At 36.8% G+C, this 15,065-nt stretch overlaps 1 protein-coding gene across 1 annotated transcript; it reads left to right on the plus strand.

The window, feature by feature from the left end:
- Positions 1 to 232: 232 nt before the first annotated feature.
- Positions 233 to 3,165, plus strand: LOC129003507 (uncharacterized protein K02A2.6-like). The gene is made up of 3 exons (XM_054431805.1): positions 233 to 911; positions 989 to 1,230; positions 1,735 to 3,165. Exons 1-3 carry the CDS (start codon positions 233 to 235, stop codon positions 3,163 to 3,165), a joined length of 2,352 nt encoding a protein of 783 aa, XP_054287780.1.
- Positions 3,166 to 15,065: the final 11,900 nt, after the last annotated feature.

Consider the following 15,065-nt stretch of genomic DNA (forward strand, 5'->3'; position numbering starts at 1 on the left):
ACATTTTTTTCGATGTTGTCCCTCCCGCGAAAAGTGGATGAGAAAAAACAAAAACGTTGTTAAGGAAATCGAACAGCAAGATTCAGACAGTGGTTATCAACAGGTTCCTGAGATTTTCATAGGGAATATAGACAGCAGTGACAAAGCCTGGGTCTAGGAGGTAAAAGCAAGCTGTGGAAACCAAGATTTAGGTCTTATAAAATTTAAACTTGACACAGCAGCTGATGTAACCATGATTCCAGTAGGAGTTCTTGGTGATTTTATTAAGACTCTGCCTCTAGGAAAGTGCAAATCCCCTGTGTTTAGCGCAAAGAAGAAAGAACGAATCAATATTTTGGGAACTTTAAGGCTAAAGCTTGAACATAAGGGTGTATCAGTTTATGATCTTGCGTATATTTCTGAGGAGATCACTGTTCCACTTCTTAGCAGACGTTCCTGTGAAGAGCTGAACCTGGTGAGGAGAATTTTTTCTGTAGATTCACATGATATTGACTGGGCTACTAAGTATCCTAATTTATTTCAAGGGCTGGGAAATATGAAAGGAGAGTACAAGATTGAAATGAAGGAGAATGCAGTTCCTTACGCTATATCCACCCCCAGGGTTGTACCAATACCTTTAAAAACCAAGGTGAAAGAGCAGTTAGACGATATGCTTGAGAAAGGAGTGATTGTTCCAGTTGAACACGCGACTGATTGGTGCGCACCAATGGTAGTTTGCGCAAAAAAGGGAGGTGGGGTTAGGATCTGCGTAGACCTATCCAAACTCAACAACAGTGTGAAACGTCGGTTTTATCCTATCCCAAAGATCGAACTTTCATTGGCCGAGATCGCGGGAGCCAAGTACTTCAGCAAGATCGATGCGAATTCCGGGTTCTGGCAACTGAACCTTGCAGAGGAGTCACAAGATTACGGTACACAACATTTATCACCCCTTTTGGGAGGTATAAATTCCGTAAGTTACCTTTTGGAATTACGTCCGCTCCTGAAGAGTTTCAGCGCCGCATGTCAAAAGCTTTAGAAGGGGCAAAGAACTGTTTAGTGCTCATTGACGACTGTCTGATATGGGGAAGAACGAAAGAAGAACACGACGAGTGTCTTAGGGCCGTTCTAGAGAGAGTGCAAGCTAATGGAATCACCTTGAATAAGCAGAAGTCGGAGTTCTGCAAGAAGACTGTGACATTTCTGGGGTTTGTGCTGTCTAAGGACGGAATCAAGCCTGATCCAAGCAAGGTACAAGCGATTGTGGACTTACCAGCTCCAAGAAACGCTAATGAAGTACAAAGATTCATGGGCATGATCACTTTTCTGGCAAAATTTATTCCGAACCGCAGTGAGATTTTGGAGCCAATTACGAGCTTGTTAAAGACTAAAAACGATTTCTTTTGGGGACCAGCTCAAGAAAACGCTTTTGTCACAGTAAAACAGATTTTATCATCAGAGCCATGTTTGACTGTTTACGATCCGCAAAAACCCTCGATTCTTTCTTGCGATGCTTCAAAAAAAGGTCTTGGAGCGGTTTTACTTCAAGTTGAAGGAGAAAACAAGAAACCTGTGGCATATATATCTCGGACTCTAACGCCTGCTGAAGAAAACTACAGTAACATTGAGAGAGAAGCGCTTGCGTGCACATGGGCAAGTGACCGTTTGAAATGTTTCCTGATGGGTAAAATGTACACAATTGAGACCGACCACAAACCGCTTGTCTCAATTTTCAAAACACAAAATTTGGACGAGCTCTCACCGAGGCTACAGCGGTTCCGAATGCGTATGATGAGATACGATTATCGCATGACCTGGACCCCAGGAAAAGACCTTGCCATAGCAGATCTACTATCAAGAAGTCCTATTCCGGCTGACGAAGATGGCGAATTGACCGAAGAAGTGGAAGCCTTCGTCCACGAAATCAGTCTGATTAGTATAAACACTACAGATGAAAATGTGACAAAGGTACTTCACTCACAAATGAGAGATCCAATCTGTGCACAACTTAAGTTACAAATTTTAGACGAATGGCCTGTAAAATCAAGTTTACCTAATGAGATTCAAGAGTACTTTAATGTGAAATACGAGTTAAGTTGTATTGATGGGCTATTGCTTCGAGGAACTCGGATGATAATACCTCAAGAACTACGAGCGGAAATGCTCGAGAGGCTTCACAGTGGACACTTGGGAATCACAAAAACAAGGAAACGTGCTTTGGGAACCATGTGGTGGCCTGGAATTTCTCAAGAAATAGAAAGGAAAATCAAATCGTGTCCAGTGTGTATTCAGAACTCAACTAATCACAGTGAACCATTGATTCCGAGAACTGTCCCGGATTACCCGTGGCAAAATGTGTCTGTTGACTTGTTCAAACACGAAGACAAGTGGTATATGGTTATCGTGGATCACTACTCAAGATACTTTGAAGTCGAGGAAATGCATCGAATGAGGGCTTCAGATGTGATTCGGGTTTGCAAAACCACATTTTCACGTTTTGGAATTCCTCAACGTGTTTATTCAGATAGTGGGACACAATTTCACCATATTGACTCAAGTGAATTTAAATTGTTTGCAAAGGAGTGGGGGTTCTCCACATTCAGAAGTAGTCCCCACCACCATCAGGGAAATGGGGCAGCTGAAGCAGCTGTGAAAGTAGCAAAAGGGCTAATGAAGAAAAACAAGGATAAATTTGAACTTGCCCTACTTTCTTACCGGACCTCACCTCTTGAAACCGGCTTTTCCCCATCTGAACTTATGTTTGGAAGGAAATTAAGAGACAATCTTCCATCTACTTTGGTTGGAAATCCTGTGGAAAATAAGAATTTTCTTGAGAGGGAGAATAAGTACCAGAATAAGTACAAGATACAATTTGATAAACGACATGGAGCGAGTGGTTTAAGTGAATTAGAAGTTGGAAGCATGGTATGGATCACAGATCTACGTCGACACGGTAAGGTAGTCAGGAAATTGAACGAACCACGTTCCTACCTTGTGGAAACTGACAAGAGAACTATTCGCCGAAACAGGAAGTTCTTAGTTCATGCACCGTACTACGGAGGAGATGGAAATCTTTCAAACTGTTCATCCATGGTCCTTAATCGTCCATGCAACTCACGTGATCGTCCAGGAGCTGGCACAGTAACCCGTTACGGAAGGTCCATTAAGAAACCGAGGCGGTACTGAGGTTCATAAAGATGTGGACATCTTGAAGCGGGATGTTGTATTAAGTCTGTTCTTTTTATCATGTGTTTAAATATGTTTGTTGTCAGATGTTTTTGTAAACATTAGTTTAGTTTGAAAATAGAGTTTGTTCAAGCAAGATGTGTGAATAATATTTCTTGTATAAGAAATAGAACATAGAGTAAACAAACAAACAATAAATCTTCATAAATACAATTAGAGTTTTGTACATTGCTCAGAATTATATATTAAAACGTTTTTATTAGCTCGCTTTCTAGTCCTGTACAAATTTTGCAATCAATTTTATACTAAGTTCCCGAAGAGCTAGAGACTTGAAACTTGAAACATAGCTCACAAATGGATGACAATGCAATATTATATAATTTAATTTAATTTTCATATTTCCCTTGGGCTACGCCCTGCCAGATTCTTCAGTTAATACAGATTCCGAATTTATAACTTTAATTGCAGTCAACCTATTGTATGCACGGCCAGGAGGTTATTAACAACCGCGTGCACGGCTTGAGGAACTGACATATCTGCGTCGAGTCCCCCTTTGTGGTGGGGGAAGGTTGCTGAAACGGCGCGCTTTTTATCCCAAATCTCCTATCTACCCGGTGTTCCAGTTGTGTTATATAGTTCGACTAGCTGTACCCGCAGGCTTAGCCCCGTTTAACTTCTTAATTTTCAAGATGAGCTCGTTCGCATGGCTCAATCACGTCCTGGTTGAAGTTCGTTTGCTACGCTCACTCACTTTAAGGTTGGAGCTCGTTCACTGCGCTCACTTGCCTTCAGGTTAGCTCGTTCGCTACGGTAACTCGCCTCCAGGTTGAAGTTCGTTCGCTACGCTCACTCACCTTTTGGTTGCAAATTAGCTGTTGTCATTAATGTAAAAGAGATAATATAGTGCTGCACCCTGTTGGTAATCCTTGTAACTTTAATGCTATTGAACATCATAGAACAGAACCAACTTGTTTAATTGAAACAGCTGTTAAGATTCGTTAATTCCATTTAAATATGAGTACTCATAAGGTTAACATGGGAAACTCCAGAGCCACTGGGGCGGAGCCCGAGAGTCAGATCAGAATAAAAACAGCTTAGTTTTCCTATTTAATGCCTAAAGAATCAGTGTACCAAATTTCAGCCTCCTAGGTAAACGGGAAGTAAGAGAATTAGTGATGAGTGAGTGAGTGAGTCAGTCAGTCAGTGAGGGCTTTGCCTTTTATAAATATAGATGTATTTGACACATAAACAAAAACATATGATCAGCTGTTGACTTTTGAATGCAGTAGATAAAGAAATAGCTGATAGCAAATCCACAGATATTAGAACAGAAACGGTATGAATGGTAAATATAATCAAATGACGACACTAGCTTGAGGTCCGTGACGTAGGAAGTGGTGAAGGAAGTAGTAATGGTGAGCAGTCTGGAGTCTGGAAACTGTTTATGACGATTAGATTTAGGTATCTGCATTCCTAAAATTCTATGGGAAGGGAGGAAAACAGGTCCGCGATGTATAGGAAGTGGTGAAGGAAGTAGTCAAGGCGAGCTGTCCGGAGTGTGGGAACTGTTTATGACGATTATATTAAGGTATCTGCAATCCTAAAAATGCTATTGGAAGGGAAGGAAACTGGTCCGCGACGTATGAAGTGGTGAAGGAAGTAGTAAAAGCGAGCTGTTCGGGGTATGGGATCTGTTTATGACCTTTAGATTAAGGTATTTGCAATCCTAAAATGCTATGGGAAGGGAAGGAAACAGGTCCGTGACGTAGGAAGTGGTGAAGGAAGTAGTAAAGGCGAGCTGTTCGGGGTATGGGAACTGTTTATAACGATTAATTAGATTAAGGTATCTACAATCTTAAAATTCTATGGGAAGATAGGGAAACAAGTCCACAACGTAAGAAGAGGTGAAGGATTGAAGGAAGTAGTAAGGTGTGGAGTGTGGGAACTGGAAACCATTTGTAGCAGTTATATTAATGTATCTGCAATGCTGAAATGTTATGAGAAGGGATGGAAGCATGCCCACGACATAGAAAATGGCGAAAGAAGTAGTAAAGGCTAGCAGTGCAGAGTGTGGGCAATGTTTGTGGCAATTAGATTAACGTATCTAAAATCCTAAAATGCTATGGGATTGGGAAGAGAGGGAAACAGGTCCACGACGTAGGGGGTGGTGAAGGAAGTAGTAAAGAGGCGAGCAGTGTTGAATGTGGGAATGGATCAATGTATCTGCAATGCTAAAATGCTATGGGAAAGAGACTGTAGACTGTAGGTCAAAATGGTTATAAAGCACGAATCGATACATATTTCGATACATGCAATCGTTTGTAATAGAAATTTACAACTGAGTTGACAACAGCTGATTTTTACTCCATTTAGGCTAAAAACGATTTTTACTCCCTAAAGAGTAAAAATGCTACTTTAGACCAGCAAGGCATGCATTAAAAACAACTGTTTTTACTGCAGTATGACAAAAACAATATAATATGAGCCCTTGATGACTCTGCTCAATTTTGTGGATGCCTCTGCTAACGCCACCTAGTTATTATAACTAACAGTATAATTGAAGGATTGTTTGGAGAGATTTAGATTATTCCAGACAATTCACGACCGTACCGCTTGTCCCTGACCATTACGTTTATGATTTCTATAATATAAATTTCTAAAATTAAAATATCATCATATTTATTTCAATATTTTATACACAAAAGAAGCACACCTCTATAGAAACATAACGATTTTTCGGATCTCAGGTAAGTTTTTTCTAAGTTATACAAACTTAAAAAAATGTTATTGGCTTTTTTTTTATTTCTTTATTTTTTTTTAGAAAGACCAAATAAACCAAAACCTTAGTGAGCTGTTTATTGTATAATGGCCCTAAAAGTAAATGAATTTATAGCAAAAAATAGTTATAACAATAATATTGACCATTTTTAATATTCAGTTTTATGTCCAAGATGGTCATGATAAAATTTTGTGTTTTTCCATCAAAGATGCTCTATTAATGAAAAGTTACCAAAGATATTGCGCTGCCATGGCCATTTGAGTAAACTTCAAATTTTAATGAAATAAAAAAAATACCCCCGCTGCAGCAAACCTGCCGACTAAGCAAATTTCCATTTGCCTGGATTGATTTTCAATTAATCTATTAAATTAACAATCATGTTTAACGAGTACCTAGGTTAGCTGCTACAGGGAAACTAATAAAGTATGTTTTTTATATCAATAGCTTAGTTTGAAATAAATAAATTCACCAAGTTTGATCAAAATATATCCATAAACAAGCCAACTACAACATTTTACAATATTCTCCATAAAAATAACATGGGAATTTTAAATTAACAATTTTTTGAATTTTCTCCGTAACCAATCACTGTACAAAAAACACTTTGGTATACTAAATTATTTGTTTTTTTAAGCTCTTTATAAAGGTCTGGAGACAAATTGATAAATTTTGTGTTTAAAGAGTAACTTATTTTTACCCCATAAAACCCCGTTCCCATGGTCCGATCATGCTGGTACGCGAACTCATTCAAGTTTATCCGGCCTTACACCTTAAAACCGAATTTTATCAAAATCGGACAAAAATTACTCAAGTTAGTTTCCGGACGGACGCACATATATACAGGGTGTTCATTTGAAAACTTTCCATATCTGTTGTGTGCAAAGGTAAGGCTTTAAACACTTGTTTGTTCTCATTTCCCCCTAATTTGGACATCCCAAATCCAATAAAATTATTTTCAATTTCGAAAAATGCCCCAAAAGGGCCCAATTTAGGGGGTAGGGGTGCTTTTTGAGAAATTTTCAAATGTAAACATGGGTTGTGTGATACATCAATTTAAAGGTCTAATCACCCCGACTATTTCGGTGCAATAAAAATGTGATTATCTTTAACCGTATTTACAGGGTGGGTCAAAACGTTTTAAAAAAATACTTTGAGCTTAAGTACCGTATTACCCGAACTACTAATCTCAATTGCTGACTATCTCTCCAGCAGTATACAATGCCCGAGCGGAAATGCCGGAAATGCCATTGATATCAAAGGCTTGACGTGTGCCTCCCAACGGCTACAGTTGCGGTCATACCAGCAGACTGTACTTTTATGATTCAAATTGTCTAGGTCTAGGTCAATGCGGAACTTTCGCACGTTATTAAAATAATACTTGTACTGTAATAATAATTTCAAATACAAATAACAAATCAAAAATTATTTTACTTCACTTCAAACAGAGACATTGAGACATATATTAATAACGTAATTAATTATTGGTTTCCACTACAATATAAAATATTTAAAAGTCCAACTCCAACTGACAAGAAGAGTGCTATAATGTTGAAACCTGTTAATAATTGTGCATTTAAAATACAGAAATACCCCACAACATATAATTAAAGCTCCATATACAAAATTGTGTCAGAAAAAAGTTCAGGTTGGTTTTATTCGCCAAATCAATAAAACATGCAGTAACGTAATCTGTAAGCTACTACTTTCATTTAACAATTCAGGAAGTGTACTATTCCTCCTGTAGTTGCCCGATTGTACCTGGTCAGGAATTAGGTCCACCCTACGATTGCACCGACAGCCCTTTTTGGGGGTACCCGTGAATAATGTTTGTATACTTTTAATCTTTCAGTACCTATAGTATTAAAATGATCTAAAGCTGTAAAACTGATTTGTTTAATAAATAACAAACATTATCAGGTTGATTATACATTGCACGAAAAAATACATAAAACCTAAATTGCTTTTCGCCGAATACACACCAAGTCCATACCATAGATAAAACAAAAACATACTCCTAAAGGAGTATGTTGATGAGTATGTTTTATCTATGTCCATACACAAGTCTGGAAAATCTGCGTTAGTGAACTATAGGTAGCCATAGATGAAGTAATATTCAAATTAGTATATTATTCGTTCATACTATGGCTAGGTACCCGAGAATTTTCCTCATCACGATCACTAGTACGTTTGGTTGAATAAGGCCTTCAGGGAATTTTGGGTACACAGTCGTGTGAGAAATTCGTTTCCCAGATTGTAAAAACGGAATACTTGAGTATACCTTTGTGCCATTATTTGTTTTCGTCGAAATATTTCTTTATGGAAATGGATCCAGGCCAGGTTAAAATTACTTATATTCAAATATTTCATAAAATTGTGGCATAAGTATTAAGCTAACGAGATAAATAAAGTCACAGACTCCACATAGAGGCGTGTGTAAACAGTAACACAGAGAGCTTCTTTCTAATTTTTCTTCTGGTCCAAGAACTGTAAGTTGAATGGCCTTTGTGAAAAACGCGTAATACATGAATACTAGAGCACCTGTTGCTCGAATTCGAGCAATTGTAAAGTATTACAGGCGTTATTTCAAAACGAATAACAGTCATAATTTCCGATTATGACTCAAAAGAGTCAACTCAAAGATAATGTAATCAATCACTCCACTCTAGTTATCGAAACTGCAAACGAACTAAATCTGAAAACGATTGTGTGTATAATGTGTTTACTAATGAACAGCTGTAATTAATACGAAATAGTTATTTGTGTAACTAGTGGTGAAAGTGGCACTTTGCTGCACACGAGAGCAATGTTTACGCACGAGCCGCAGGCGAGTGCGGAATGATCTCGAGTGCAGCAAAGGCCTTTTTCACTCGTGTTACACATTATATTTTTCCTACAGTCACTATAGAGCATATGAATAATTAGTCTTTCAAACACTATACAACACGTTTTTAGGTTCAGCTGGCAACACAAATGGTGCCCTAGAGAAAGTAGTACCCGCGGTCCGTATCACTCCGCTATTTTTCCTCGGCAAGAAATGTGCTCCACGTTTTGAGAATATAGTTCCGTATGTTTTTGTAATTTGAAGTGGTTTCCGCACCTAAAAAAATGCTTTAAAGGTATTTTCTTGTTTATTAAGATCGTAGGAACGTTTTAAAAACGTTTAAAAGAAAAGTCCAGAAAGTTCAGAAATACCGAAACTATAAACACGAAATGACAGGTTAAATCGAAGTTATAATAGTCAATCAGCTGCTCATAGTATTATTATCTTTAAGTGTTGCCAACCTATTTCCAAGCTTACACGGATTACGTGCATAATAGAACCACGCTGTTTTGTGTTGTTTCGTTGGAATCCTGATGTGCGGCAAAGTATAAACCGTACGGCAAAGTATAAATATGCAGCAATTAGCAGCTTTCTGTACTATAAACAGTACAAGGAAGCCAACTTTGTCGGGTGACTGTAGGAAAAAAATATTATTTGTCTGTTTTTTTTTTATCATAAGAAATACATTGGGATTTTGATGGCCTGTGGGGCAAAGCCCGAGGACTTTTATTACAGGAATTTGTGAAAGGGAGCATCTACACAAAAAATACTTAATTTTGACACATCGTTTGTCAAACCGATATAATTGACGCTCAATTATATGGTAGATAGTTGTAAAGTTGAATTAACGTAACACTTCCGACTAGTTATACTCAAATTATCCTTATTGGGCGAAGCTCACTTTCCTTCACTTTGTAACTTCTTTGTAAGAGCATCAGAATGTAACGGCTTGAAGAATTGATATAAAATTTGGCCAAAAGCTAAAGAATACTGAGCACAATGTTTTGGTAAAAAATATTTGCAAATTTCCTTCTGGATTTTGTTTTACGGGTCACGCAATTTCGCTTGTCATTTTAATGTAAGTTGAAAGAAAAATTATATTGGGTTTATCTCGTTTCATTTAAATAAGATAAACATATGTTAATTGTTTGTAACTGTTTTGTTTACATTTCAATGTTTACTTTCATCCTAGGTTAAAGTTGGAATGTAACAGTTTATCAATGGAAGTAACGCGTTTTGCTATACAGTATTTGTTTTGAGCATGCCTCAATTAGGCCACGTCGTAATATTGGTCGTCGCACCAACACGATTACTAGAAAAATAGTATTTTTCTAGTAATCGTGCTCACCAATAATGCAAATATTGTAAGGTAGCGGCGTCGTGAACAAGAAGAACTAGACGAAGCAGTGGCGTAAGAAGCTGATAATGATAGGCAGTTAGCTTATCAATTCCAACATGAATTAGATGCACTAAAATTTTACACTTGCACTAACTGTCATCGCCAACAACTAACAGCTTCAAACCAATCACCGATTTGTCCGGGTTGTCGTTCAAATGCAACAAAATTCACGGCGTTAAATAATATGGATGTGTCAAGTGTCCCGAACGAATTAACTGACCTAACGATTGTAGAACAAATGTTGATTGCACGAGTACATCCCGCTATGAGCATTTACACAGTACAAGCAAATGGGTCAGGATGGCCAGTTTCACTACAAAGGTAACATCATTTATGTTGAGCAAGATATTAATGAAATTAAATAACTTCTTGATCAGCATTGTACGTGTTATTAAATTTACGAAAAGTAAATAAAAGAAACGTCTTATAACACTTAAAACATATATTTACGCTTATACTGTTACTCACAAGACGGTAAATATACAAAAACGATGGTAAGTGGTGATCGATTTCGATTGGACACTCCAATCATCATCAGACCCAATATAATCTAAAGGTACAGAGTTCTCTATTTCCACCCCGCACTGTAAATAATACATGTGATTGGAATTTCTTCCATTTGTTTTGATTTTCTGCTGTTTATATTTCGTTGTTATTTCGTCACCAGCATGACAACCCATATATGGCCCATATGCAAATTTGTTTAAATTTTTAATCCATTTTGTGATTATTTTGAGCCTATTTTAATTTTTAAATACCCTCACCGCAGCAAACCTGTAGACTAAGCGAATTTCAACTTGTCTGATTACATTATTACTAAAATATTTCCATGAATAAGACATATTTATTCCCAATTTAATTATCATTAGATTCAACGAGTGCTTAGGTTTGCTGCTACGGGGAAGGTAAAAAGTGTTTTCGACCATACGTCAGTAGTATAGGATGAAAGCAAAATTTTATCAACATACATCCATAAACAAGTAAACTACAACAGTTTTCATTTTCTCCATAAGAATAACATGGGTATAAATTACACTATTTTTGAACTTTCTCCGTGACCGTTAGGCATACAACAGCGCTTCAATATACTAAATTATTCCTTTTTTAAAGCTCTACAAAACGGTTTAAAAATAAATTGCAAATTTTTATTGTTTTGGGGGGGAAATGGAAAAATCCTATTTTTACCCAATAAACCCCGTTCCCATGGTCGGATTATGCTGGTTCGTGAATTCGTTCGAATAAACGTAGGTTAACACGTTTGTACCCTACCAAATTTCATCAAAATCGGATCATTTTTGCTCGAGTTATCGAGTTAAGGACACACATATTTAATACCTATATATCAATTTGAACGGATGGTGTTTTTACCTCTAGGGGCCTCAAAACGAAAAATTATATCGGTCCCGGGTCCAGGTCTTACCATGAGTAACGGTAATAGCTTATTCCCTATATGGGAAATTCGCTAAAAGATTCTACATATCTACATGAAAATATCTTTTCAGCAGTATGCGTAAAATTTCCCTGCAATGCACACGAGATGAAAAAAGTTGTAAACAAACATGCTTGCCTATGAATATTTAGATTGGGCTAAAGGAGACCGAAATGGATATTTTTATTCAAACCACAAACTCGACAGCTTTGGCAAACAATACCATAGATTCAAATAGTGCATCAATAACAAATAGGCCTACATCAATACTTACTCCATATACTGTGTATAGGGGAGACAGTAAAAAAGGCGGAATGGAGATACTGTAATATAACATTTATTTTTGTTCTAAATGTAAGTATTTGAAATATTTTTCCAGCGTGGCAGTTAATACAAAATTTGAAGTGGTGCCTTAATTTTCGAAATTGATGAATATTATTAAGGAAGTATGGCGCATCGACCAAAAAGCCTCTGAAAAAAAATGTACTTGATGTCTATCCCTCGCAAACATAGTTTTCATCAGTGGCGTAACAGAAGGGCCCAAAGGGCCCGCAATGCGGGGGGGGGGGCCCGGGAGCTGAGGGGGCCCGCGAACCGGTGAGCGGGAAACGGTGAGCAGAGAGGCGCGTGAGACGAGTGGGGCCGAAAAATTTGAGTTCATTCATAAGTATTTAAATGTAATATATCAATCATTTAATAATTGTATTGAACAAGTAATAACATTGATGTTATTAATAATATGTTGTTATCAGTTGTCGTTTAATTTCGTTAGACCTCTTCAGTGATAACGAACTAGGGTAACAAATTTAACGTGTTATAACGTGGGTCCTTGATTATTATGGCCTATGCAATCTTACTTTCGTCACAGAGAAATATTTTACTTCTCGGTGATTTCGTACACTGCTTATGTCGTCTGCAAACATTTTGTTACCTACATTGGAGCCTTGAGTCATGAACGTTGGCTGGGGCTTTTAATATTGTATTATTTTACATTTTAGTTTTGTCCTAATATTGATTGTATATTGTTATATACAATATAGGTACTGCTACTCTAATGACTTTGTTTGTTAGCCCATATCTTATTTTACCTCACAATTAACCAATACTAAGGACATTTGTTGTAAGATAAAAACGCATACAAAGACATACAAAGATAAAATAAAAAATGCAATAGGCTATTTTAGCCTGTGATAAAAAGTATGTCAATCTATTAAAATAACCAGCTTTATTTTAAGTTTAACCAGTATAACCAAAGATTAAACTAACCAAATAAATTAATACTTTCTCAACCTTCACTCATATTTGGGTTAAAATACACACATAGTGGCGTCCCCATCTTAAATAATTGATCGATTGACTTTAATACTTTACTTTGAACTTGCGACCATACCAATGTAGGTATTTTTAAGCCAAGAATTAATGGAGATGAGTGTAGGATGAGTGGCCCAACCTTTTAGTTTTGAAAGGGACCAAGGCCGACTTATTCCTTAGACACAGAGATAGCCACAAATTAGCCAATGCAGACATAGCCAAACAGCAAAAGCAACTGGGGCCTATGGGGGTTAATAGAGGAATTCGAACCACATTTTTGCCTTGTAATTAACGAATTAGTATAATTATCAGGCTAATAAATATGGATAACATCTGTGATAAATTAAATGCAAAATTTTTAACCTCCTTGATATAAACATTCTGATAGACCGATGGAAAATAAAGTTTTTTTTTTAATTTGATTTCAAAACTATTTACAAACACTAATATTGATATAATAATGTAGTGATGTAACACTTTCATCAAACCACGACTGAAATACTTAAAACACCCTTTTATGGAACATAACCCATAATTGAATAATTTATTTTTTTATTTAATATTTTTTCATAATTTATTTACCGCTCTTTTTATGATTAATCTGTTTGATCATTGTATCGGTGGTCCAAAAATAAGTCTGGGGGGAGGGGGGGGGGCGTTTGATTATGTTGTATCGGTGGTCTATAAAATAACTCATGAGAGGGGGGCCCAAAAAATAAGTTTGCAGGGGGCCCGTAAAAATTTGTTACGCCACTGGTTTTCATTATGATGACACATGCAAAACTCATATAGACGTTGTTACATTTTGTAATGACGTCCTATGGAAAAAGTACATTAAATTTAATGTTTTATCTATAAAGTGTTATATTTTTTACGGAGAATGCAGTTAAGTGACTGGAAGACTGACTGCTACAGAAATACAAGATCATGAAAAACCATTTTTTTTTTTAGGGAGAGGAGGGAAAATGCTTTTACGCACACAGGTAGCCAGCCTGTAGTGTGAGACTCCTGAAAATTATCAGACTACTCACTAAAAAACCCCCTCTACTCTGTTGGACACAGACCTGGAATTGTTTGTCACATTACTTCAAGTCAGGCCACATGTGACCTAAGCCCACAGGGCTCGCACCGTTTCTGGCATTTAGATTCTTAATGACCTACACCGCATCCCGGTCAAGGTCGATCTTCTTGGCGCGGAGAATACCCTGGATATAATGTGACACACAGGTCCAATTGTCCTCACCCTCCGTCATAATCGGTATGACCGTGTCCACCGACAGCAGTCCTACTAACTGTGAAAAATCATGAAAAACCATTAGCCAGTTAGCATATTACAGTATATTTTTAACTATCCAAATCTTTAGAAATGAATTAAGAATATGATTATGAATTTCTTTTACGATTTAATTTCCACTCAAATAACAACTTTTAAACAATTACGAACCTTTCGTTTTAATAAAATGGTACCAACGAACGTTAAATTTAACTTAAGTTAAATTTCTTTAGACAAATGATTATTTAACTAATACAATTTTTCATTTTAACACATACTACCTTAGAGATAAAATTTAAGAGGTTCAGTAAAAGTAGTAGAACAACAAATGTCACGTATAGTTTGGTGTTGGTCGTAGAGGGTCGGTAATAGATTGGCTAAGGCTAAAAATAATGATTTTTAATTCAATTCAGCTGGACTACGCCCCTGATTTCAACTTTCCTTCCGCAGCATGGCTACACTGCTAGGTAAATGCAGTGATGTATAGTCAGTATGTTGTAACGAAATTTCCCGTTCGAGCCCGTTTAAGTTTTAAACTGTTTGAGTTTTCTCCGTAACCATTAGGCGCATAACAATGCTTCAATATACTAAATAATTTGTTTTAAAGCTCTCCAAAATAGTTTGGAAAGAAATTGCAAAATGTTATGTTGTCACTGCTTTTTATGGATTGCCATATTGGTAATGGAAAGGTTAACAAAAGAATCAAAGCATCTGCAGTTTGTTTAGGAAAATTAACGCAGTTTTTCATTTCCTCATTTCCGATGTAAGTTCTGGAGAACGTAAAATTGTTATTTGGGTTGATCTGTTTTAACACTAAGCTAGCAAGTTAAATGAAAAAGCTATTTACTATATCGTTATATATTTCTATTTCATATAAATTTATGATTG

This window comes from Macrosteles quadrilineatus, unplaced genomic scaffold (genome assembly GCF_028750875.1).
Source record: "Macrosteles quadrilineatus isolate MER2022 unplaced genomic scaffold, UCM_ALF_1.0 Scaffold_1__1_contigs__length_201487025, whole genome shotgun sequence".
Classification (NCBI taxonomy): Eukaryota; Metazoa; Arthropoda; class Insecta; order Hemiptera; family Cicadellidae; genus Macrosteles; species Macrosteles quadrilineatus.

Bases quoted from the DNA above. Each gene is read 5' to 3' on its own strand.
- LOC129003507 (XM_054431805.1), top strand. From the start codon at position 233: ATGATTCCAGTAGGAGTTCTTGGTGATTTTATTAAGACTCTGCCTCTA. The intron at 912-988 runs GTACACAACATT...CCGCTCCTGAAG, and splicing joins AGAGGAGTCACAAGATTACG to AGTTTCAGCGCCGCATGTCA. The intron at 1,231-1,734 runs GTACAAGCGATT...AATTTGGACGAG, and splicing joins TCAAGCCTGATCCAAGCAAG to CTCTCACCGAGGCTACAGCG.